General features: G+C 35.3%; 1 protein-coding gene across 1 annotated transcript in view; it reads right to left on the reverse strand.

Annotated features, from left to right (window-relative positions):
• Window positions 1–1,103: 1,103 nt before the first annotated feature.
• LOC145280132 (sex peptide receptor-like) overlaps window positions 1,104–26,706 on the reverse strand; it is a 636,688-nt gene continuing 611,085 nt past the window's right edge. Inside the window, exon 5 of the mRNA XM_080131899.1 lies at window positions 1,104–4,942. Within this exon, the coding sequence (XP_079988025.1) occupies window positions 1,456–2,841 (1,386 nt within the window). The 5' untranslated portion in view covers window positions 2,842–4,942 and the 3' untranslated portion in view covers window positions 1,104–1,455. The remainder of the gene's footprint in view (window positions 4,943–26,706) is intronic.

The raw sequence follows: 26,706 nt of genomic DNA on the forward strand, positions 1-26,706 counted from the left end.
AATGACCTCCACGCTCATCTAATTTGACAGAACTAGACTTTTGGCTTTAGGAATATCTTAAAGACAAAGTGTATGCAAATAAGCTTCGAAGCATCCAAGAACTTAAGGCAAACATACGCAGGAAATTCTTTCCCTACAACTGACGATGTTAAGAACTGTCATAAAGAATAGCTTAGAAAGAGCTTGACTTTGCAAAGCCGAGAATTGGAGGCTACTTAAGAGACATTATCTTCCGTAATTAAGTCAGAACAAAGTTCCACACTATAAACTGTGTAATAAAAAAAGAATTAATTAAATACAGCCATTTAAGAAAAAGTTATTTGATTTTCAAGCTGTAAAGTGACTTATGGGTCACACTGTATATATATATATATATATATATATATATATATATATATATATATATATATATATATATATAATGAAATATATGTTTTAGTGCCTCTATTTTTAACATTCGACGTTGTCCATCACCAACATTTGTCCTGTATAACATATTAGAAAATCGATTTTTTCCAAGCAGATCCAATTTAGAATTAGATCCACAACATTTCATTCTTATAAAATGTACTCTTCGTTGGTCATTCATTATTACCATACACATATTTACAAAATAATGTTTGCTTCCCATGCACGTGTGTAAGTCAATGTGTTGACATGTCTGTTATAAATATAATCGCTTCAAATGCGCACGCTTCGTAAGAGTTACCAATATTACGGATAAAATAATTTTATTGGAACGTCAACATTTAACAATAAAATAACGGTTAAAAATGAATCAAATATTTACATAAATTAAATATGCTGTTTTGACATTTCGGATACATTTTAAATTGTTGTTATCATATGTAACGTGAACATTTTGAAAACATTTAAATTTTTAACTGAAAACCACAAATAACTTTCATGATGTACTTTACCACAGTGACAATTTAAATATTTTATATAGTTAAAACATTTCCGAAATATATTTCGTGGCATTTTCATTTTTATTCCAGCATACATATGCATATATGTATATATATATATATATATATATATATATATATATATATATATATATATATATATATATATATATATTTATATATGCATATATATGTGTGTGTGTGTATGTATGTTTGTATGTATGTGTGTGTGTGTAGTTCATTAGTTAGTGATGAAATTGATACAAACATTAAAAATATTTCTCATTACGTTCTTAGAATATACACAACAAAGCGTCTCCTATATTTCTTTGTTTGAAAATCAAACACTTGCATTACTTTTTATTTTCGTTGGTAACACACATGCGCTTCAGTGTTTCATGTTATTATTCACGCATTTGAACAATAACTGACGATGGAAAATCTATTAAAATACACTTTCAGATGTAGCAAACATAATTCCAACTACTACATACCTATATATATATATATATATATATATATATATATATATATATATATATATTATTCACAATGTACAATCTTTTCCATCTGAAGAATTCTTGTCAGAAACAGGAAACGGTGCATATTCTTCGAGATCAACGTAGACCGGAAGTCGAGTTGGACTTCCATTTTCCATGTCCTTGTAAGAAAATGCTCTAACGGTATTTCGACCCGTCTGCGATACGGCGTTCGTTCGTGTCGGACACCACGTTACCGCACTCGACGATCGGCGGTTGGACCGATACAGGTTGCATGTCTCCGTCCGGCTGAGGTTGGAATGGCGAACAATGGTCCAGCGTCCGCAGCAAAATACCTGCATAAATGTTCGTCGAAATTTCGTGCTGATCAGTGAATAGAGAAAAAAGTTGACCGAGCAGTTGATCTGGTTGAGAAGGTTTGTGAAGTTGCCCGCGATGCGGAAGTCGTTCCTTAGGGTCGATGTCCACTTGTGGCTCGGTATGTAGGAGTAACACAATAGCAGGATCGCGCCCGGAAACTGGCACAGAAGAAAGACGATGGCGACACTTATTAGCATCAGCGTTATCTTCTGTTGCTCGTTGCCGGTTCTCTCGCTTGTTTTACGAAGTGGCGCCTTTGACATTAAGCGCCTAATTTTATTAGCTTTCACAACCGCCCGTATAAGCAACCCATTGAAAAATACCAGCGACCCAAGAGGAATAAAAGTGAATGAAATTGTGAGAAACATATGGTAGACAGTTTGATATGACGGGGATTGGCCTATTTCTGAATATGTAATTTCTACCACTGTCTGGTTGTCTGAATTCGTCTCTTCCACAACAATCCGTTCGAAGAATTCTGGTATTGTAACCGCAACTGCTATGGAGGACACAATTACGGTGATGATACGCGCTCGCTGAGGGGTGCATATGACGTGACCTCTTATTGGGTGACACACCCCGATGTAGCGTTCGATTGTAAACGTGATGGTTTGCCAGACGCCGACATTACTGCAAATGTCGGTCAAGACCCGCGCGTATAATGTCCAATATTTGTAGCTAGACATCTCGTTGATTGAGGAGAAGTGCTTTAAACTGAGTGTCATGCTGAAAATGAGATAAAGCGTGTCAAAAATTGCGAGTACCGTCAGGTAGACGTTGGTCGATGTATTCATTGATCTGTGGGTTAGCACGACGATGTTCAAAGTGTTGCTGACGACGCCCAGGAAGACAACGATAGGTACGCAGATTTTCTGCACGATGAAACGCGTCATATTAAGGGCCTCTGCGTTGGAAGCACTCTCCAGTTTGGAAAGACCTCCTATATCTCCAGTTGTAACGGCGATCTCTATCATGTTTATTGGCGGAGTTGTAAACCAACTATGGTTGTCGTCATGATGTACTCCGGATATATGATTTAACAAAGGGAGTAATGTTATGTTAAACGTGTCCATTTTTGTTGTATTTTTTAAACAGATTATTAAAAACTATCCTTCATAATCCCGATCACGTTTATGTGTGTGCAAGAATGCGTTTATATACATAGGTATTGGTACTTGTGTATATAATGGATTTATATATCAAAATAAAATTCCATCTTGATTCAAGTTTAAGTCGCTTGGCATGAATGTTTCACTAACATATATATATATATATATTTATATATATATATATATAAAGGTATATATAAAGGTATATTTTCACTTAAGTTATTTTTTATAATACAATTGTTGATCAACAATGCCTCTACAATGATCGTAAGCAAACCTTATGTGATAACAAAATTAATATAATATTGGAGTTTGTTCTTGGTTTGAAATGCTATTTTTTATGAAACAATTCTTTTATGGAAATCACCCAAGATGAGGCGTGAAGCCACTTAATGTAAGGAGCTAACAGAAACGAAAGATGATCATTGTAAAGACCGGGGATGCCCGTTAAACTTAGTCTTGAAAGACACAGCCTGTAGATAGCAGGAAAATAGTGAGCAGTAAGTAAGTCCCGCAGCCTTACTGTCTTGTGAAAGAAGCTACTGGAATAGGGAGTTTTATTACAATAAAGTATGAAAACAGTGAAATAATGAGGACTTTTAGATTAACGAGTCAAACGAGCTGAGGGAAAGGAAGCAGGTGATAGATCAGACAATTCTGAGATATACATGCCCTTATAGCACTTGTAGAAAAGGTTGACACTAGCAACATCACGTTTGAGAGAGAAAGGTTGCAGTGAAGAAGAAATTTATCAAGGACCTTCAAATGGGACACAGATGCACTAAGTCAAAGATGACAATAGTACGCCATATAAATATAATTAAATAGAGTGATAATTTTATTTTAACCCTATAATTATTTTCAAAGGGTATGAGTAATAATTAAAATATCTCATTGGATAAAAACTTCTAAAAACAACAACAATAATAAATGCGTTGCAAAAACTAAGAGATGGATAGTATACTTATTTGTTTTCTTTTTATTTTGTAAAATATACTAATGTATAAATTATTTAAGAACGAACTTGTTGCCACTTGTCAGACTCTCTTCGTATGAGTCGTCAACAAACGAAGCAATCATGTTTATAGGTAAATTATATGTAATTATAATGAGCCCCTTAATAAAGGAAGAACGTTTTGATTCAGACAAAATTAGCGCTATAATTATCTCCCTTTATATGTAATTATCGGTACTAGTTTTAATTAAAACCATATTTACACTTTTTTTTTACAAAGGAATCACCACTTATCAAGGCTCGAAGAACACTCAAGGATAAGGATTAATTAATGCATTCAAATGGTTAATGACCTGGAATTACAAGACTCCGAATTAAACTAGTTGTCCGAACTGGTTGATTGATAAGCCATTAAAAATAATCCGTAAGTAAATGGCTATTCTGTAACTAAATGCCTATATACCGTTATGTGTATATGAATTTGATGTTAAATCAATAATGTATTTATTTATTTTAAAATATTTTAAATGAATATCGACTTCAAATGATTAAACTCGCATAAATTATACGTTTATAAATTAAACCAAGAAGCCAACTCTATCACCTGACTAATGTGCTTTATTTCCAAACCTTGATTTTAAGACCAAGTATGAGCAAAGGGGATAACCTTTTTCTTTTAAACACTTTGGAAAACATAACGTTTCTTTTTTTATTTCCTGCAACAAATATTTGGTTTATCATTTATTCATTAATTTCACTTAATTGTTAAAACTTGTTAGGAAAAAGCTTTTAGCATAACAAAACGTAAACAAATATGATAATATACATTTTTTTCTATGAACTGTGTTTGAGGTTATAGCGTTTTAAATTATGATATGTTTCGATTCGATTCAAATCCGGCCAATTCGAACTTTAATGGAGGAATTTTCTTATTTATAATTTCACTCAAAGTAAAATGTTGATCAAATGCTGCAGCGTTTGGGTTTCCATTTTCTGTCTATATTTTCGAAGAGCGATTAAATCACAGAATTCGGTTCCAAGGAGAGGAGAGCTTCCAATAGCATGAGATTGTTCCGCGACCGTGATGCATTCGTCCTTCGGAACATGTGGCTAAAAAATAAAAGAATTACAAATATATTAATAATGATAAAGAATAGAATAATACAAACACGTTTACATAGAAAACAACATATAAGCTTTTTTTTTGTGTGATGAAACATATTTGTGGTTGATTATTAAATTGAAAGTATGTAATGGTTATCAGCAAGTTTGATTTTTACTTGTAAGGTCACCACTTATCAAAGCCCAGAGGCCACTCATGCCTAAGGGTTAAGTTTTTATATGGGACTAACGGGAGTACCCGGCCTTACTCGAGTGCTGAGAAGTGGTGTAGCAAGGATATTAAGCCCGCCCCTCCTCAAAAAAAAAAAATTAACGCAGCCCGGGTGGAGAGAGGTGTAAAAAAACAACAACAAAAAAACAAAACACGAAGAACGTGAAAACCAATTTAAGCGAGCTGGAAAATAATTAAGTTTTTGTTTTTAAAGAAAAAAATCAAATCGAAATAAGAAAAATTTTATGACAAATAAAAAGCTTTTAACCCTGTTTAAATATTAAACCATTAAAAAAAAAGTTAAAAAAGACTAAAGTTACGTGGGATCGAACGTGAAAACTGAAAGCCTACGACTGGCCAACGACACTGTCAGCGAAATAACGTCACTTTTTATTTTATTTTAATCAATTCAAGAAAGAACGCCTGACGCGCATGCGTTACGATATTATTTTTGTCATGTAAAAATAATATTTTATAACTTTATCCGTATTTTCTTTTATAATACAAAAACGATTAAAATATGTTTAAATATTGTTAATATATATATATATTGCTTATTCAGAATTCAACCTGAAAATAAAAATGCATAGAAATTTTCATTCGCCACTGAACGAAAATATGATATTCTAAAAATTATGTAAATTGATCAAGTATTTGTTATACATTGAAAAATATTTTTTTTTACAATTTTTAGTGATTAATACTATATTGCATCCACTACAAGATTGTATAAAAATGTTGGTAGTTCGAATTGAGTTGTCTCCATTCATTAAATATGGCAGATCAGGGCACATCGCTTCCTCATAGAATTCGATTTTCTTATTTAAAAATTCGATCAATTTACGTAATTTTTGGAATATGACATTTTCGTTTCTTGACGTGTACGCACATCCTAAATATGTTTTGGTAAATTTACAGTTTATTTTCAGTGGCCAACGTTGCCCTGTCGTTACAAAAATGGGAAAGTGGGGGGGTTAGGTTAGCCGAACGTAAAATCAGCTTTTAATTAAAAAAAAAATATGACAACGGAGACAGAGGAAAGGGGGCGCCGTTTGGGTGGCACCAAACAGAAGCGAAACCGAAACTAAAATTTTGTAAGCAAAAACAAAAAAAAAAAAACAACAAAAAAAATAGCATGGATATTAGCAACCAAAATCACTATTAAAAATAATTAAATATCCGTGAGTACCTGTGCGAGCGCAAAAGAAAAAAAAAATTAGTCGGGGTATCCAGCGTTGACCGGGTGTGGAGAGGTTTTATGGTAAGGGTATTGATCAACGGAGCCCTAAAAATTTTTTTTCAAAACTCCCTAAAAAATTTATAGTAGCAGCGAGCAACCGTGCAAACGCAAAAAAAGTAGTAAGCAAGCAAGCAGGCTCGAACCTGTAACGTGTAGAAGAAAAAGAATTTGAAAAAAAAAAAAAAAAAGGACAGCGTTTAGTCGTCTCGGCCACGCGACTTGTGACCTCAGGGGAATTCGAAATAATATTTTTTATCCGTTGATGTCGCGAGGCGGAATATTTTTGCCAAAATATCAACAAAAATCTGACTCCTCCTTGTAAAAAAAAACGTCCCAGTTGACGGTGAAAAATGAATGTTTTTGGTCAATGTTTCGAATATATGGCGGCCAAGAGACTGAGCTTTCAAACGATATCAATTTTGTTAGTGTTGGTCGCGTGTGTCGAAAGTTTTAGCGAGACACGATGGTAGCAACTCATTCTCGAGTATTGCCATTACTCATTATATCTCTGGCTCAAATGACGCAAACATGAGCGCAACTAGCAGCACGTGCCAGACGGTCATCTCTATGAACCTTCTATAGTCCAGCACATCGACTGATGACCGAGTACAAGCTGTGGTGCCTTGAACACCTACCAGGCCAGACCCTGGAAGTTCTAGAGCCTTTATGCCATTCACGCCCATATCTGCATCAGTCCTCATTGAATGTCCGTTTGCCGTTTCAGGCTACAGCCAGCCTTTTAGTTATCGAGATACACATTGATTGCAAAGTGTGTATTCAATTACATATCAAGTAATGCCTGTGCTTGAAGCTTTTTAGAGTGAAAAAAGACTTTGCACTGAGATAATTCCACTCTCTAAACAACTGACACATTGAACCAAAAGGAAGAGCATGTCAACATCATTGGAATCAGCAGTCGCCGCAGGTTTTATATCAGGGTTTTCCTTCTCCGATAGGTTGCCTTCACCACGGCTTACGGGAGCCCTCTCCACCCACCATGCCATTTGATCCATGACTGGGACTTAGGTTGCTGGGAACCAGAGCCTACTCCACACGCCGGTGGGTCATGTATACCGCAGCTGACAGGGCCTAAGCTCCTCTGGAGGTTTCTGTCAGGGTTGCAGGGCTTAGCCTTTGGTTAAAAGAACATTGGCCCACAAGGCAGTGGAGGTCCAGTTATACGGCGCAGGACACATACATACATACATACATACATACATACATACATTTACACAAACCGGCGATTGGGATTTATATTATAGAAGCCAAGATCAGCTACGGTGGAACTTGGGTAGAGCTAGATTGTCTAAATGGGCAACTCAATAGTAACTTATTCATATTAGACTTGAAGACGAACATGTTATAGTCAGCCAGGAAGATAACAAATGGTATTACGTTCCACTGACAGTTCTAGGAAATAAACTTTGTTCCTAGAATGTTCATTTAGTTTTGAACACAGAAAGAGAATGAAGAAAGATTTGGGCGGTTGTTTCGACTGGGCGATTTTTTGTTGTGAACGTTTTATGGGGAGGGACCTTGGATTGGAGCTCAGTCGAACACTTATGATAAAATATCGATAGAGTAGAGATAGACTCGAACGTTTCTTCTGTGAGAAAGAGGAAATAAGGAGGCGAAAAGACCATCCACTAAATTTCGAAGACGATTCTGTACTCTATCTTACGACGTTTTTGACTTTGTTAGAGGATTGCGCCGAAAGTGAGATATTTTCTGGAACGGTAAAATGACCTCACTATCTTTGCAGTGATTTTGGCGACAGGTCTGATGTAAATCTTCCATTTCAGGTGAGGGGTAAATGTCAGTCCCAAAAGTTTGCTGAAACCGGGTGCTTCATTGAGACGAGAACCGTTCATTTCAACTTGAACAAGGCGGGCATCTGAGCGTTGGTGGTGAATAAATAGAAGTTTATTTTTGGATTGAAGCTAACTTTGTATTTTTTCACCTCATTATACCTCATACTTCAGGTCAGAGTTGGGCTCAGGATGAATTCCTTAGGCACGCCAGCGTTAATAATGTGAGCTTCAGATTTTTGCTCATCAACGGCCACTTAGTCGTTGGTTTCAGAGAGAAAGGATTTAATGGTTGACAGAACAGTCCCAGCTATTCCGTAGATTGAAATCTTTTAAAGTAGATGTTTGTGCCAGACTCTATCAAATGCCTTAGATATGTCAAGAGCTATTGCTGTAAAAACGAAGTCTTCGTCGATAGATTCACTAATCTATCTGTGTGATATTACCGTCAGCACATCAGCTGTTGGAACAGAAACCATATGGTGTGTTGTTGAACAGGTTGTTTTCCTGAGGTGGTTGACAATAACTCTATTTATCACAGACTCGGGCAATTTAATCATTACGCACAGGAGGCTAATTGGTATGTACTGAGATGCAACCCCCCCCCAAAAAAACGATCCCAAGTAGTTTTAAATACTGAGGATTTTTTTACTCTCCATGTCATTTCATGAGGAGATCATTGCAAGTTTGGTCTAGACTCTGTTGATTTCTGTCTCGCCGCGATTAATGTTATGTAAGTGTTGGAAAGTAGGATCAAATATTTTTTAATTAGATATGCACACACACACATATCTTCTCTTCTTCCTCTTCTCTATCTATCTTCTTCTATCTATCTTCTCTTCTTCTCTTCTCTTCTATCTTCTTCTATCTATCTATCTTTTCTATTCTATCTTATATATATATATATCTATATATCTATATATATATATATATATATATATATATATATATATATATATAAATAAAATGAACTCATTTTTCCCGTCGGATTTTGACATTAATAGGATTAAAAATCAAGATATTTCATGCAAATATAATATGCACAAACGGCAGAACAATATCTGAGGTGTGTTATAGGCTTATTATTTCTCAAATTCCTCGATAATCTTAGATTTCTATACTTTTTCTGCTGAGAAGTTACGGCCAAAATCGGTTAAGATCAATGGAAGTGGTAAAATATTTTCTCTCTAATAAATTCCTCCTCCCCCTGCCACCACTTAACACCGTTTGGGGATCGTTCACAAGGAACAGTTGAGAAGAGAACACCGGTTTGGCTTCGTAGTTCTTTCATGTGAAGTTATTTAAAATCATTAAACTAAGCTGCAGTGCTCTGTGGCGTAGTGGTTAGCGTGCTGGACAATTCACATTATATTTTCACGTTCGCGCCGACCTACCGTAGTCGTTTTTTTTTTTCCTAAACAACTGGAATGGACTTTTCTTGGTGGCCGAACTGTTAACGTTGCAGATGTTTTTTTTTTTTTCACACTTTATTTTCCTACTTTTACTCATGACTCCGGGTTTGATCCTTCCTACTTACCTACCATAACATTTTTTATACCCCCCCGTCCCGGAAACAAACACTCGGGCAACGCCGGGCACCCCCGCTAGTATATATATATATATATATATATATATATAATATATATATATATATATATACTTATTTTTACATAGTATATATATTATAACATTTATATTTTGCATGTTTTGTTTTTACTTGCGAAGTATCCGTTTTATATGAGAAGTATCCGTATTGCAATATTTCGGGAAATATCTCCTTTCGTCAGGTGAAGAATGTACTTACCGAGTTATTGCAAGACAGATACTCTATCTGATCCATTAATGTCAATAAGAACACAATACAGTAAACCCCGGGATACGGTGACCCTAGGATATATTTTTTCAGGTTACAATGTGGAATACCATGTTTTTCCAGCACCTGGTTACGGTATTTTCCCTGCCTTACAGTGTCATTCATAAATTTATTTGATTATATACATGTGTATTATATATACTGTATTTACATGCAATATATATATATATATATATATATATATATATATATATATATATATTGTCATCCACATACAGTACTGTTTCGTTGTATCACAACTCATCAGAGCGGCTAGACATATACCTTCGTGGATAGAACCTACAAACGTCGCATTGACAGTCAGCAACTCTCACCATCGGGCCACGAATCAGTACCGTAAATATTTCTCCTCGAGTGTGTATTAAATCCACACCTGCCCGCCGCAACAGTGCTCTAACCATCAGCTTGTTTACAAACAAATTAATTACTTTATTTTTTTAAACTTTGTTATCATGCCCTTGTATTAATAAATGCGAATACCCGCATGATTTTAAATTTAAATGTATTTTACGGCAAGTGGAATCAAAATATTTATTTACAAGCTTGGAAAATAAAACTTTCCTGTTTAATTTCTTACAGTCTTTTAAGACGATAAATATTTTTGGACAATTATTTTTTGCCGCAAATCTCTCACAAGCGAAGACAAAATTTAATAAATAAGTAAATCTTTCACGACAGGGGACAAATTCTAAGTACAGTTTTGATAGAAAAGCTTACTTTGTCAAATGTCAGGTTCCTACGTTTCTTTTCTTTTTTCTTTATTTTTTACAAGTGATACGCAAATATTGTTTGAGATTGTGAAATTGAAAATATTTATAGTCTAATTTTTATTATGTTATTTTCTTTAAATTAAATTATTACTCCTTTTCCCTTTAGATAATTTTCTTTTTTCTAAATAGCTTTTCTTTTACTTTAAATAACTTCTCTTCTTTTTTATACACAATTTCTCCTTTTATTTTTTGTAAGGAAATAAGACGAATAAAATCTTTTCTAATTTATTCATTCATCGGTATGATAAACAAATATTAATTTCAAACGAAATTCTAAAGATTTCAGATGCATGTGTTATGTTTTTATAGAATGTTTTCCTTATACATTTACTGAAACCAAATATTTTCAAGAAAAGTATGACAACAACAAAATAGAGGTTTATTTTAATACAAAATAGAAATTTCCGTAACTAATAAAATATAAATAATCATTAAATTTTGAGAAAACAAATACTAATTTCAATGAAAATTTTTAAATAATATATCTCTCTGACTAAAATACAATTTTTTCGATATTTTTTTTACATTAACTACAACTCACCGTTCATATTCGAAATGTCGACTTTTATAAGTTTTCGGGTATGCTGACAACGAATATTACAGTTAAATTTCGAGTTGATAAGTAGTTTACCAAATATGAAAGCATTTGTAAAAGCTAATGCAATCCCTGGCAGCCATTTTTTCACAATAGACGATTTAGTAATGCGCATGAGTAACAGCTCTCGGAATAAACACTCCCAATCTCGCCATGTTAAGAACAGCTTTCGGAATAAACGCACCCCAACCTTCACATGTTAAGAATGGCTGTCGGAATAAACATCCTCAAGCCCTCTATGTTAATAATAGCTTTCGAAATAAACACCCTAATCTCCCCATGTTAAGAATAGCTTTCGGAATAAACACCCCCAATCTCCTCTATGCTAAGAACACCTTTCGCAATATACACAGCATTGGTGAAAAGTATTTGCTTTGTCGTCTGCTTCAGTTACACACATGCGCATTACTAATTACTCGGTTGCAAAAACAAAATGGCTGTGAGAAATTGCATTAGTTTTTACGTCGGATATGATATGTTTTCATACCTGGTAAAACGGCTTATTAGCGCCAACTGTGATATACTTTATCATTATTTTCATGGCAAGTGCTTGTCTGAGCTCCTATCTATGGTCCTCTGGCCTGACTTTCATGAAAGCACTCGTCCCACTGAAACCACTATCAATAATTTCCGCCACTCTTTATCTGTGCCTACACCTAAATGTAGATTCCATGAACAAAGCTTCTTTCTTAGAACAGCACACCTCTGAAACTCTGTTCCGTTTTCCTGCTTTCCAGCTGACTACAATATGATTGCTTTCAAGTCCAATATGAACAAATTGAGGAGCCGTTCCCTTAAGTACATCAATTTCTCACTATTAACGATTACCACGATATTTTCCCATTGACTGCTGTACTTTCGTTAAATCTTATCCTCGAATTGCTACCAAGCCTTGATAAGTTGTGAATCTTTTGTAAAAAAAACATCATCCCACACAAGGACTTTACATTATTAATATTTAATTATTGATATTACTATGAGTTACCTTTAGAATGGTAAAAAAAAGAGAGATAGGTCTAACAAAACGTTATAGTCTGCAATAAGTGGTTTATCTATCAAACGAAATGTTGTCCTCGAGAACCGAACGTTTGTTTCGGTCCAAAATTCTTTGTTTCCATTTAAAATGTGATATGAAATTACAAATCACCCCCTTTTTCATTGTCACTGGTTCAATAACATTGAATAGAGATCTTCAATTGCACACATTACAATGTGGCCAGACGGTAAATTGAATTGGTGACCTGATGACAAAGGTTTTCTCATATATTGCTAAAAAAGTTTTTGCAATGTTGGATGGCTTCGTGAAAGAGCAATTTTGACCCCTGGAAATGATGCTGTTGATATGATAAGTTATCAATCCATTGATTATGTTATTGATGGATTTCCTGTAGAATTCATTGCAACCGCCTGGAATGCATTCTAACCTGATATTGACGGAAGGAGCTCCACTTATATTATTAAGAAATCTAACCTGATATTGATCCATTTAAGCTGTGTAATGACACACGGTTAACAATAAAATCTTTGAAAACTCATATTCTGTAAGCCATTATAATAATTCAAAATTTTAAAGGTGAAACTGTGTTAATTCCTCGAATTCCCCTTATTCTTTCTGACATGTCATTTCAGTTCAATCGTTCACAATTCCAATAAAATTAGTTTTGCCATGTCTATAAATAAATCCCAAGGATAAAGCCATAAAGTTGTTGGACTTAATCTTCAGATACCTTGGTTTTCTCATGGCCAGTTATATGTTGGTTGTTCACGCATTGGAAGTCCTGAAAAAACATCTACATTTACACACCTGTTAGAGGTTACGTCCAAAAATGTTGATGTAGAAGTTGTTCATAATTCTATAGATACATTTCACCGTGTTCAGATATGCACCGCTTGAAACTAAATTTTAATTATTTCATTAATACAATGGATTACTAATGTCATCTTTATATATGTTGTACATTAAATAGTTAAAACAAAAAGAGATTTGCACTATGATATTAATAAGAATTGCAATTCTTACATCATATTTTGACAGAAAAAGACTAGAAGATAAAAGATTAAACTAGAAAAGAAGATTAGTACAACTGGCGAGACATCTACAAAATAAAACGCTCCTGCCTGATGGGGAATGTGAGAAAAGAAGCCATTAATTATGAATGTATGTTTTGTATAATCAATAAGATAAATACGTAGGAGGACGGAATATATAAATACATCAAATTCAAACTGGCAATGCCTGATACTTCAGCTTATATATATATATATATATATATATATATATATATATATATATATATATATATATATATATATGAAATTTATTACTGTGAGTCCAGAATGAGTTTACATATTGTTTCAGCTAGAGGAAGATCCTCAAAGAGAGGAAATATCCAACTAGCATCGTCAGAATTAATAGATGGACTAAGTTATAAAATCAAATAAGAAGGGGAGTTAGAAAAGAAGGGGGGAGTGGAAGGGAGAGGACGTTGGAATTTAAAGTAGTAGGAGTGTATATAATAAGAGAGCGGTTATAATTAAATATTAATTATGTGTTAATTCTTATATACGTTTTTTTTTTTTAGTTTATAACGGTTTAAAATTAAAAGACGCTATTCTTATTTATAACGGCTTAAGTAACTGTTAATTTAAAGGATCACCATAGCAACAAGTTGGAGAGTTAATGTTAGTGGGCATGGTGTGGTGGGAGGAGGAAGGAACGGGTTGCAAATGGGGTTTAAAGTGATTTAGCCGGGCGGGGAGAGATTGAAAAATATTTATTGTTTATTATTTATAAAAAAGGAAAGAAAAGAGAAGGAAAAGTAGGAGGATAAATTAATGAATTATACGTTGCAGGTTTATTTTGATAGTATAATGATAGGTAAGAATATCAGTAAGTAAATAAAATAAATTAAAAATTAAAATAGTATTAAAGAATTGTTTATGATAAGTAAATAATATACATACACATAAATACGCATACACGCGTACACCTGTACAACGTACGGAGACACATCAATGGGGGGATAACACATGCCTAAGTATATATAAAAACACAAATACGTAAACATAAAAATATAAATATAAATATATACATACATATACATGCATACATACACGCATATATATATATATATATATATATATATATATATATATATATAAATAAATAAATAAGCCGGGCAGGTAGAAATTATACGTTACAGGTTTATTTTAATAAAATAAAATAGGTGAGAATTTCAGTGAGTAACTTAAATAATAGATTAATAAAATTAAGGAAAAATTTATGATAATAAACAACACACAAACACAAACACACGCATACATATGTACAGCACATGCACATACGTCAATGGGAGAAGAACACATGCCTTAGTATATATATATATATATATATATATATATATATATATATATATATATACACAAATACGTAAATATACACACATATATACATATATAAACATATATATAAATACAAATACACATACATACAAATACCCACGCATACACATACATATACACATATATATATGCATATACATATATATATATAAATATATATATATATATATATATATATGTATGTGTGTGTGTATGTGTGTGTGTGTGTTTCTGTAGAAATATATATTCTTATAATATATGTTAATCCTTATTTAAGAAGCTCAATGTAATTACAGAACAATATAGAGAATTTCTTTCTTTAATTCAGTTGACTTATACAATTCTTGACCGTATCTGTTTCATAGCGCAAATCAATGACTTAATTATTATATCAATCAGTGAATCTATTATGCCCTTAATTCATCAGAAGAAATAGCAACAAACAATCCGTCAAAAGGAACTGAAGTGTGATTTGACATGATTAAAATTCTAAAATTGGAAAAGAAGCTGCAAATACCTTTATATTTTTCAATTACACCATATTGAATTTTTATCAAACAAAGTCATTAAATCCAAGAAATTTTATAAGTCAAGAATTGTATAAGTCAACTGAATTAAAGGAATAGATTATAAGATGGCCAACATCATGAATTTTGGAATATAACCATTTATTCTCTCTCTCTCTCTCTCTCTCTCTCTCTCTATATATATATATATATATATATATATATACAAATAATTATATATATATATATATATATATATATATATATATATATATATATAACTACTTCATTTAACCACATACATTAATGTACGAAAGTATAAATGTATGCGTAAACTTGAAGTATTTACTTCAACAGTGATCAATACGTAGGTAGAGCTAAGTAGTAAGTTATAAAATATATATCGCAATTAAGCTACACAGAATATTCCGCGTTTCATCCACGCTAGGATGTATTTCATCTTTATTGTTATTGTTTTCATTAAAACGTCGAAACACATTTCGCTTGAAATAATTAGCATGAAAAATATACGGATTATCACACATGAATCAAAATACACCTGGTTATTCCAAAGCCTCAAAACCACAGTGAAATCTTATAAACATCACGTCGTACGTTGCAAAACTACCCCCTCCAATCAACACAGCAACACGTCAGCTATAAACAAAACATAACGAAGTTAATATGACAAAATTCTATATAGACGCTACAAAATCGAAGACAGAATCAATATAATATGGAGCCAACAACGAACTCTAAATCTGGGTTTACATATTCCCACCAAGACTTTGTCGTTGGGTGATGAATGAACATTGTTTGTAATATATAGGTTCTTTGGCATTTCGCACAGAAACCTTTATTTAATCTACGTAGGTAACACTGATTATCGAAACTTCAACCTCCAGAAGAGTGTAACTTACAACTAAAACTTTCAAGTTCTTTAACCACTACGCCTCTTCTCAGTACAGGGACCCTAGAAATACAATTTCGAATTACTTATGACTTCTACTCAGTCTGACGCAAAAAGATCATGCTACGCCGTAGATTACATAGAAGGTTCCGTTCGAAAATTCCATGCAGATTCTGGAGTTCGACAGAAAGATTCCCGAGTCCGACAGAAAGATTCCTGAGTTTGGCATCTGAAAAAGGTCGGATATTCCATCAAGCGAAACTTTGTGAAAATGAAAATTGAGATGAGAACAGTAGTCCAATGGAACCAAATAACTCGAATAACTAATTGTCACAGTTGAGATCCTTACCCGGCAAGCAGCTAAATCCCACCCCTTCACAGTTGAGATCCCTAGATGTAAGAGAGCCTTCTACTCCAGTAGTTTCTTCCCCAGAACCGCTAGACTTTGGAATTCCCTTCCAGATTCCTGCTTCCCCAACTGTACTGACATGCAGAAGTTCAAGTGTAACGTGAACAGACATCTTGCCGCCCAACTCCCCATATAGTACTCCTGTAGCTTATGTCCATGATAGTAACCCCCTACATCAAAGTGGCAATGTGCCTTGTTTGGGGTGAAAATGTAATTTAAAAAATGACAGAAACACAAAGAACTTTTGTAAAAAAAAAAAAATTGGAATCGGTAAAATTGGTGGCCTTCATTAACCTGACAACTAACACTAAATACGTATTGGCATAACCTGTTTCACGACAACTAGTTTTTTTTTTTACACAGTGGTCACCACTTATCAAGACCCGGAAGCCACTCAGGGATAAGGGTTATTGCAAGTACATTACGTTAGTGTGGAGATTTGATGAAGTGTTTACTTAAGGGGGCGGTTCATTAGGAATTTGTTAACGTTGGACTTGAACACATCCAAGTTGTAGTCAGGTGGGAAGCAGGCAGACAGGCACAGGCGTGCTTAATCTGTTTTCAATTATTTTGTTAATGGTTTAGCAGCGATTGCAAAAACGGAATGAAATAAAAGATAAATAAAAAACAAACAAAAAACCCCCAGAAAAATGATTTTATGGATCAAATAAGAACCAATAAATGTTTTCGTCGAAAAACTGAACAATTTATGTATCACAGAAAAAAAGAACTTTCCTAGAAAATCGTCCGAACGGTATCTTTTTTTAAAGAGGAACAAAATTTTATTTCACCGTTTAAACGTTATTCTTGATTATTTATCCATTGCTATAATTGAACTACATAAAAACGTACATATTTTAATGTAACTTTTTATTTAGGTAATCGAATTTCGATTTTATCATGTCAAAATGTTGCTGGGCAGGCGCCATTTTCGGCAATGTAAGCGGTTTTAAATTTGATTTTGAACTCAATTTGATATCGATCTTAGAAATCGCAAAATTGACAAGAATATGAATTATCTACATATATATATATATATATATATATATATATATATATATATATATATAAATATATATATATATATATATATTAATTTTAAGTAGAATAGAAAAGCAGAGTTTATTTTAATGTATTAGTAAATTCATTAATACAATACAATAAAAGAAAAGAAAACAGTGTTCGTTGTAATGTAGATATATAATAAGCTCGATAGGCATATATATCCTAGAGCTATTTTGATATTGAGCAAGATGATTGATAATTTATAATTAACATTTAAAATTAAAAATCGGTTTCATATATATATATATATATATATATATATATATATATATATATATATAAATGACAGAAAAGAGAGTTCTTTTTAACCCCAGAGATCCTTCGCCATCTTCAACAGGGGCGCGCGATGGCATTTTGATTAAAAAAAAAAACAACAAAGAAAAAAGGGGAGGAAGTTAAAAATGAGATGAAAATGAGTAGGACATATTTACTCTTATCATAAAATAAATATGTACAAGAGGGAAGGAAGGAAGAGCCATCTGTTTCAGTCAATGAGACTTCGTCAGGCGACCCTGAACCATTCGACGCCATAAAAAAAAATATGGCTGTTTGTAGCGACCAAATGTAACTGCTAACCCTCGAAAAAAATAATAATAAATATTTTGCTCTTGTGCTCTTGTTATTGAGCACTATCTAACAACCTCGTTGTATTCATGAGTCCCTACTTTTGAACATCTCAAACCTGAATTTATATATATATATATATATATATATATATAGTGAAACAGATATTGGAGGAAAAACAAAACAAAATTCGAGAACGCCCGCATAGGTTGGGCGAAACGTCGACTATCTAGGTTTCTCCACCTCCATTTTAAAAACACACACACACACACACACAGTATTTATTTTAAATTCTACAAAATTATGCAGAATGTAGAAACTATGCATAAATTTTTTTTTTTTTTTTTTTTTTTATTACATTTTCACCCAAAACAAGGCAAATTGCCACTTTGGTGTAGGGGGCTACTATCAGGGGCAACAACTACTGGGGTACTATGTAGGGATTTGGGCAGCAAGGTGTCGGTTCACGTTACACTTGAACTTCTGCACGTCAGTACTGTTGGGGAAGCAGGGACCTGGAATGGAATTCCAGAGTCTTGCGGTTCTGGGGAAGAAACTATTGGAGTAAAACGATCTTTTACATCTAGGGACCTCTACAGTGTGGGGGTGGGATCTAGTAGCCTGTCGGGTTTGTCGAGGGTGCTCGCGTCGTGGGGGCACAAGTGATTGCAGTTCATCAGAGCATTCACCACTAAAATACTTGTAGAACAGGCAGAGGGATGCAACATTTCGTCGATGGGACAGAGGCTGAAGCTTAGATGCCAGTTCAGGGCCTATCAGATTTGCGACTCTCTTTTGAACCTTGTCAAGGAGCGAGAGACTAGTAGCAGATGCACCAGCCCAGATGTGGCAGCAATACTCCATACATGGGCGAATGGTGGCCTTATAGAGGTACAGGATACTTTCGGGTGTTAGTAGTTTTCTAGCACGGTAGAGAGAGCCTACCTTTCTTGCAGCGGCCCTGGCAATGCCTTCAATGTAATTGTTCCAACTCATGTTTCCTGTGAACGTTAGGCCAAGGAGTTTGAAAGATGGACTCTCAGATAAATGGTCGTTGGCCATTGCTATTGGTGGTAGAGAGGGTTTCTTGTAATTATTGAATGAAACTAGTTTAGTCTTGGCAGCATTGAACGCGACCAACCACTTTTGTCCCCATTCCACTACAGATTGGAGGTCTTCCTCTAGTGTTTCTGCCATTTCTTTAGAAATGTGTTCATTCGTCTTCCTGTCGTGTCTGCCATAGAGTGTAGTGTCATCAGCATATATACCCATCTCAGAGGCAATGTTGTCGGGGAGGTCATTTATGAATATCAGGAACAATAGAGGTCCAAGGATAGAACGCTGGGGCACTCCCGCATTTATATCATATTGTTTAGATGTGCGACCGTCGAGGACTACCTGGATTTTTCTCTTATCTAAGAAGGATTTAATTATGTTAAGTATTCTACCAGTGATACCGTAAGATCTAATCTTCCTGAGGAGACCCTCATGCCATACCCTGTCAAAAGCCTTAGATATATCTAGAGCTACCGCTCTGCCTTCCCCCGCTTTGTCCAGTGATTGGTATATACGTTCAGAGATCACGGTGAGGATGTCTGCTGTGGAACGGGCTTGTCTAAATCCATATTGTTTGTCAGTCAGTAGTTTAGCATCTGTAAGATGATGGACTAGAGCATGGTTAATTATGGTCTCAAATATTTTGGCAAAAAGTGGGAGGAGGCTAATGGGGCGATAATTTGATGGGTCTGTCCTTTCGCCAGAATTCTTGAATACTGGTACAACAGAAGCAGTTTTCCAACAGCCCGGAAAGCAAGCTTCATTAAGACATTTGTTGTAGAGTTTGGAGAGAACTGGAGCTACTTCGGCTGAGCACTTTTTTAATAGCACAGCTGGGATAAGATCGGGTCCACATGCTTTTGAGGTGTCAAGGTTTTTTATGATAGCATGCACCTGAGCAGGGGTGGTTTTCAGATCGTCTAGTGTGGCGTCTGTCCGCATAGGAAAGTCAGGTAGGGGGTGGTTGGAAGGGTCCAGTGTGGAGTTTGAGGCAAACCGACTGGCAAGCATGTTAGCCTTGTCGGTTGCTGAGGAGACAACCTCGTGATTGTTGGTTAGTGGGGGAATTGTTGATTGCCCATTATTTACTACACTGTTGTAGATTTTCCAGAAGTCTCGAGTTCCTAGTTTTTGTGCTTCGATGCGCTTTTTAGTGGTTTCCGTAAATTCTCTCTTAGCTGTCGCTATTTCTTTCTTAACGTTATTTCTAGCTTCTATATACTTCAGTCTGTTTGAACTGGACTTATGTCGGTTAAACCTACGGTATGCATGCTGCTTTTGAGTAATGGCAGTTGCACAAGTCGACGTAAACCATTGGGGAGAGTGGGGCTTACTATAAAATTTCCGCATGGGAACATGCGCTTCGATTGCAGTTTTGAACCAGTCAGTGGTCTCGTTTGCACACTGTTCAGCAGGGAGAGAGAAAATATTTTTCCATGGAGCATCTCTAATTAGTTCCCTGATGGCTTCCCAGTCAGCCTTATTATAATATCTCGTTGTTTTGAGCACTGGCTCTTCAGTTTTGGGACTAGAGTTTAGGGCGATTTCAACCATTATCACTGCATGATCAGCGTTCCCGAGTGGGCTGTGGGCCTTCGCTATGCAGTCATCGGGAACTGTGGTCAAAAACAGATCTAGAAGTGATGCGTGTTGTTCTTCCTGGTCAGGGAAACGGGTTGGAAACGTAACAATTTGTGATAGGGAGTGAGATATAGCGAAGCTATGGGTTGTGCTGCCCGCTGCATCTGTGTGAGTAGAGAATCCAAGCCAGTTTTTGTGGTGGACATTAAAGTCACCAAACACATGTATTTGTGCGCTAGTGTCGAGGGACAGTGCCGTGTCTATGCTGTCAGATACTTTGTTTATTATGGAGCAGTCCTGAGTCGAGGGAGAGCGGTAGAGAAAATAATAGTAGCTAATACTGTGTTGCACGTTTAGTCTAAAGCACATAAAGGCTTGATCATCTGTTTCTAGGTTTGTTTCTCTAGTCAAGGGAAGGGTATTACGAATGTAAACTCCAAGTCCGTGCATATGTCTGTCAGAGTCCTTACGGCAGAGTGGGAGATATCCAGGCATGTTAAAGTGGTTAGAGGGAATGGAGGAGTGTAGGTTAGTCTCACTTAGTGCTAAGATATCCGGGGTATTTGTTAAGAGAAATGCTTCAACATCAGCTAAGTTAGTTCTAAGCCCACGGATATTTGTGAATGAGAGCCTCAAGGGAGGAGGCAAGTTGAATTTGTTTGTCCCTAATCCTGGTTTAAGCTTATTTTTAGATTGTACTGTCGTCATATTTTTTTTTTTAAGAGTTTCGGTAAGGGGGAGCTAAACAAGAGGTTATGCGGAGCTTCAGACATGCATCACAAGTAGACCATCAGCTGACCTTTCTCCAATTAGGATTGTGGCCTCAGGAAAGCCCACCGGGGATGAGTGCAGGGTCCCTTTCCATGCGCGTCATGGCACTGCAAACAACCCGATATTATTCAACTGTTGATGGAGCAGCCGCTCTAAGCGCTACCAAAGAGTTAGGGCCCCTGTACTACCAGTCGGGAACAGCAGCCAGGAACTGTCAATCCGGTACCCTCAACCCTTTAGAAGAAGGTCAACCCAATCTAACCGCTCAGGCATATCTTATACTCAAGCACTCCCAAATGTTCAGTTATAGGGGTGGGGCATGCTGGGAATGGGGAAGAACGGCGTTCATTGCCCTAGCCAGGAAACAAAATCTACCGCTGGGTGTTTCTGTCGAATCACTGAGATAGTGTCTCTGCGCTTGACTAATAGGCAAAGAAGGAGTATGGAAGCCGGGCGATAGACAGAGCCTATCTACTCCTTAAGCAATTTAGGTTTGCAAACCGGTGAATTTGTTTGAGTCACCAGCTCTAGGAAGGTTGTCATCCAAGACTGAAGAGGCCTATCTCCCCTTTGGTTTAGTTTCAGAGTTTTCCTTCTCCTAGACGGATGATCTGGGAAGACCTACTGGGTCCGTCAGCCCTGAGAGGGTTTTCTCCGCGCCTAGGTTCTAATCCAGGTATTTCTGCGACCCCGCGTTGTTAGTGTTACTGGGTTAGTTTGTTGGGGATTATATCTACTGATTAGTTACACTCCTCAAAGTGATTTAGGGACATGCTATTTACTTGTTAATGGATAAAGGGGGTGGGTGAAGTTCATGCAGTGTAAGCGTCTATGTTTGTAAGAGGGCTTGTTAGGGAGGAGATAATGTGATTTTAGTCGTACCCTTTTTTTTTTATTTTATTAATGTTAGCTTAGGTCTAGTATAGTGTTACAGTATGAGTAGGTATTAAGAATTGAGCTACGAGTTGTGCCCGAGCTATTTTAGATGATAGGAGGGTTAAGATGTAAGTGCAATATAGCATGGATAAGACAGCAAGTATTGAGTCATGCGTAATTAGGTGAATAGATATATATGGGCAGGTTTTCAGTAGGTGCGAATAGAGTTGGAGTTGTAGGTATTTTTTAGTAAGAGTCATGGGGCGTTTTGCATAAGGAGTGTCGTTTCAATAACGTAATTAATCGTTGCAAAACTCGAGACAGTTGTGTAGTGCATATCGCTTTGTTTCTGGGTACTTTGGCTGTTAAGTACCTGCCTTTGTGTGCATAGGCTGTTAAGTCCCTTACTGGATAGGAATGAGCTGTAATGCATGCCTTAGAGGTAGAAATGTATAGATGTTTAGTGATGGTTATTAAAACAGTTTGCATGTGAGGGATTAGGGGCTGGAAGTTAGCGATTCAACTACAGATGCGGAGCAATGTGGGAGTTTAGTGGCGGATAGGTTGGAAGGAGTAGATTGTTAGCGTTCAAGAGAAGAGGGGTTATTTATTTACAGATGGATTTCCATTAGGATTTTTGAGTTACAGGTAAGGTTTAGTCTGAAGAAGGGAGGAATTTTTTTTTTTTTTTTTTATGCATGCAGGTAAGACAAACGCAATCGTCTTGGAGGTAAAATGTATAGGATTTCGTAGCTAGCTATTAGGTTTTTCCCTCCCAGTTATAGGGACAGCTAATTAATGGGATTTGGAATTGTAGTCATTAAGGTCAGGCGCAGAGTGTTGCATCTATTCAGAAAATTAGCCCTAGTATCACAGCTGGGATTATGTATATTGCAGTTAAAAATATAGTGCCAGTCAAATTATGAGCCACGTGCAGTGGTTTGGTATGGTATGGGTATCATGGAGGACACTTACATACAAGCAAGCGTACGGTGATTGCATATATTAAGTATACTACTTAATAAAGTTCTTCTGCCTTCTATAGTAGAAAGAAAGGTGGTCCTAGCTCTTCTATATTCTTGCATAGGCTATTCGTTTTCGAGTAGAGTTCTTCTGACCTTAAAAACGGCTCGCGTGGGACTAAGTGTTAGAGACCATTTTTACGCATATGTAATTAAAATGCATTAAATAAATACATTTAAAGAGAAGGTATACACAGTTGGTAAAAGCAAAAAGAGAAATAAATAAACAAGGTGAATAAATAAATAAAAAATAAAGTAATAAGAAACGACTCGCATGGAAGAAAAGAGTTAAAGACAATATATGCGCATATAGTTAAAATACATTAGTCAAAATTTAGAGAAAAAAAAAAAAAAAAAAAAAAAAGCAGTTGCCATTTTGGTAATATTAGCATTTGTTAAATTACTTAGCTTATATTGATTGCCCATTTTCAAAATTTTCGCGTCTGTCAGCGAGCGAACCCTGCTTAGTGTATAGTATTCAGCATTACAGTGAAATCAAACCAATCATTTAATGAGAAACTATAAAACATGAATAAGTAATTAAAGCTTTTTTTACTAAGGAATATGCAAATTAGCTAACGTTCATGTAGTCGCCCGCATATCATTGACTGAGTATATTAAGTAGTACGTTTAATAATTTTTAATAGAAAATGTAGGTATTTAATCATAATGTCAAAGCGAGAAAAAATTCAATTTTTAGGTATATATATATATATATATATATATATATATATATATATATATATATATATTACTCCCGTCGATTTTGACGTATAATGGTTGCCACAGCAACTAAGTTATTCGGAAATCCACATGATGATTTGTTTATAGCGGTGAAGACTTTGTGCAGAATCAACCATAATTTTTGGTGCAACTGCTGATCTCTGTCGGTGCAATGGCTGCCACAAGACTGAGCAGAGAGTAGACCTCAGGTTTAACATCAGAGTTTACCTTCTATTATATGCATGTCTTACCGTGAATTAAACGCTCCCCCAGATACTAACCTGAAAATCGCACTGATGAGCTGTGAAACAGCGAAACAGTACTGTATGTGGATGACTATATATTTATATATATATATATTGTCGTATTCGTATATATTTAATCTCTCTCTCTCCCTCTCCCTCTCTCCTTCCCTTTATAAATGTATGTATGCATGTGCGTGCTTTTGTGTGCAGGATGTCCCAAAAAAAGCTGCCGGATTTTAAATTTGATTAACTTCCTCAATATTTAAGTTATGCTTATCAAATTTCACCTGTAGGTAGATTTTTTTAGAGATATAGTAAGGTATCATAGTCTACTTATTCTAATTTTATTTACACAACTTAATCTAGGGTACGTTTTTCAGAAGGTCTAATTTTAGTTATGAAAAATGATGTTACTCAAATGTCCACCATTTTCATTTTCACACTCTTGTGCTCTCTGCAGGGCATTGTCCAGCACATCACTTAATATATCAGGGCTTATGGTCCTAATTTCCTCCTCTATATTGTTTTTTAAGAGCATTTATTGTGCCTGTTTTTTTTTGCGTATACCCGTATTATATAGGGGTCTTATTCAGAGCGTCTTATTATAAGTGATGCTTAGAAAGAGTCTTATTAGAGTGTTTGTCGTTGAGAGAGAGAGTCTTATTATAAGTGATGTTGTATCTTAGAGAGAGAGAGATGTTGTTGTAAGAGAGATTGTTCGTTTTATAAAGAATGTTGTTTCTGTTATGAAGCGATTCATATATATTAAAACTGTTCTTTCTTAGAAGTGTTGATATGAGAAGCTCTTAAAGTGATAGTGTTAAGACATTGTGTAGACATGAGATGTAGAGTTCACATTGTAGATATGAGATGTGTATGTCAAGACATTTTATAACACAGACATATAGACATATAATAACAAGTCAATTTACCTTTTTATAGAATCACAACACAAGACGACGTTTTACAAAAACACGTGATGGTTTTATTTCTTCACAACCGGCCGTGGTTTTCTCATCAAGAATTCAAAGCTTCACATATTAAATTTAAAAGTGATCGTCTCGCTTCTAGACGTTCGAATTTCAAACTCCCGACTCTCTCTGAGTTTCTCCGCTTCTGTCTCCTTAACTCTAAAGTTTTTCTAACTATTTCTAGTACTTTCTATTTTCCATGACGTCATACACATGTTAAAACATGTGCCTTTTTTCACGTGTTCTGGACATGCGTGTCCAAAACCTTTCCTTTTTTTACAAAAGGAATTTTAACCTATACTCAGTAACCTATTTTTCCAATATGTTAAAAACATTATCTTATTTATTTAACCCATATTTTATTATCCACATTCTTTCTTACAATTGAATAGTTTATTTATTATTTATTTCATCAGAATTAACAATTTACTGGACATTCCATTTAAACCTATTGTTCTTTAAAACTTATATCCAAGGTTCGATTTCTGCTTTCTCTCATTTTATTTTCATTTTAAGTATTCTCTCTATTTTTATACTTACATGAAAAGGGGACAGCCCTTATCATGTAACATCCGCTCTTTGAGGTAATTCCAAAGAAAGAAATATGCACATGTGAGATCTGGCGATCGGTGTGGCCAATTTATCTCACAGCCACGAGAAATTATTTGATCGCCGAATATGTCCCGGAGCAGATTTAATGTTTTTCGTGCCGTATTTGCCATTCGTCCTGCTGGAACCACATTGATCGAGAGACCCCAATTTGACGTTATCTCCTTCTTACTGATGTGGATGGATCCTCGGCCACACCCTCTGCTAATCTCTGACGATCATCTAGAGTAACCCTTCCATGGTCATCATGAGTCGTTACACTACCGAGGAGCAGATATTTATCGTAGAGTCGTATTTTCGGTTGAATGAGTCAATACCAGAAACTCAAAGAGAATTTCGACGAAACTTCAACACAAGAAATTCCCCTAGTCCCAATGCAATAAAAGCTATGATGGCTCGATTTCATGAGCAAGGGTCTGTATGTGACCTCCCTAAATCTGGGAGACCCCGTACGGCAAAAAGTGATGAGAATCGTCAGAGATTAGAAAAGATTGTGGCCGAAGATTAATACACATCAGTAAGAAGGAGATCAAGTAAAATTGGGGTCTCTCGATCATCTCTTCACA

The sequence above is a fragment of the Euprymna scolopes genome, chromosome 7 (assembly GCF_053919585.1).
Source record: "Euprymna scolopes isolate OS-2025 chromosome 7, ASM5391958v1, whole genome shotgun sequence".
In the NCBI taxonomy this organism is placed as follows: Eukaryota; Metazoa; Mollusca; class Cephalopoda; order Sepiida; family Sepiolidae; genus Euprymna; species Euprymna scolopes.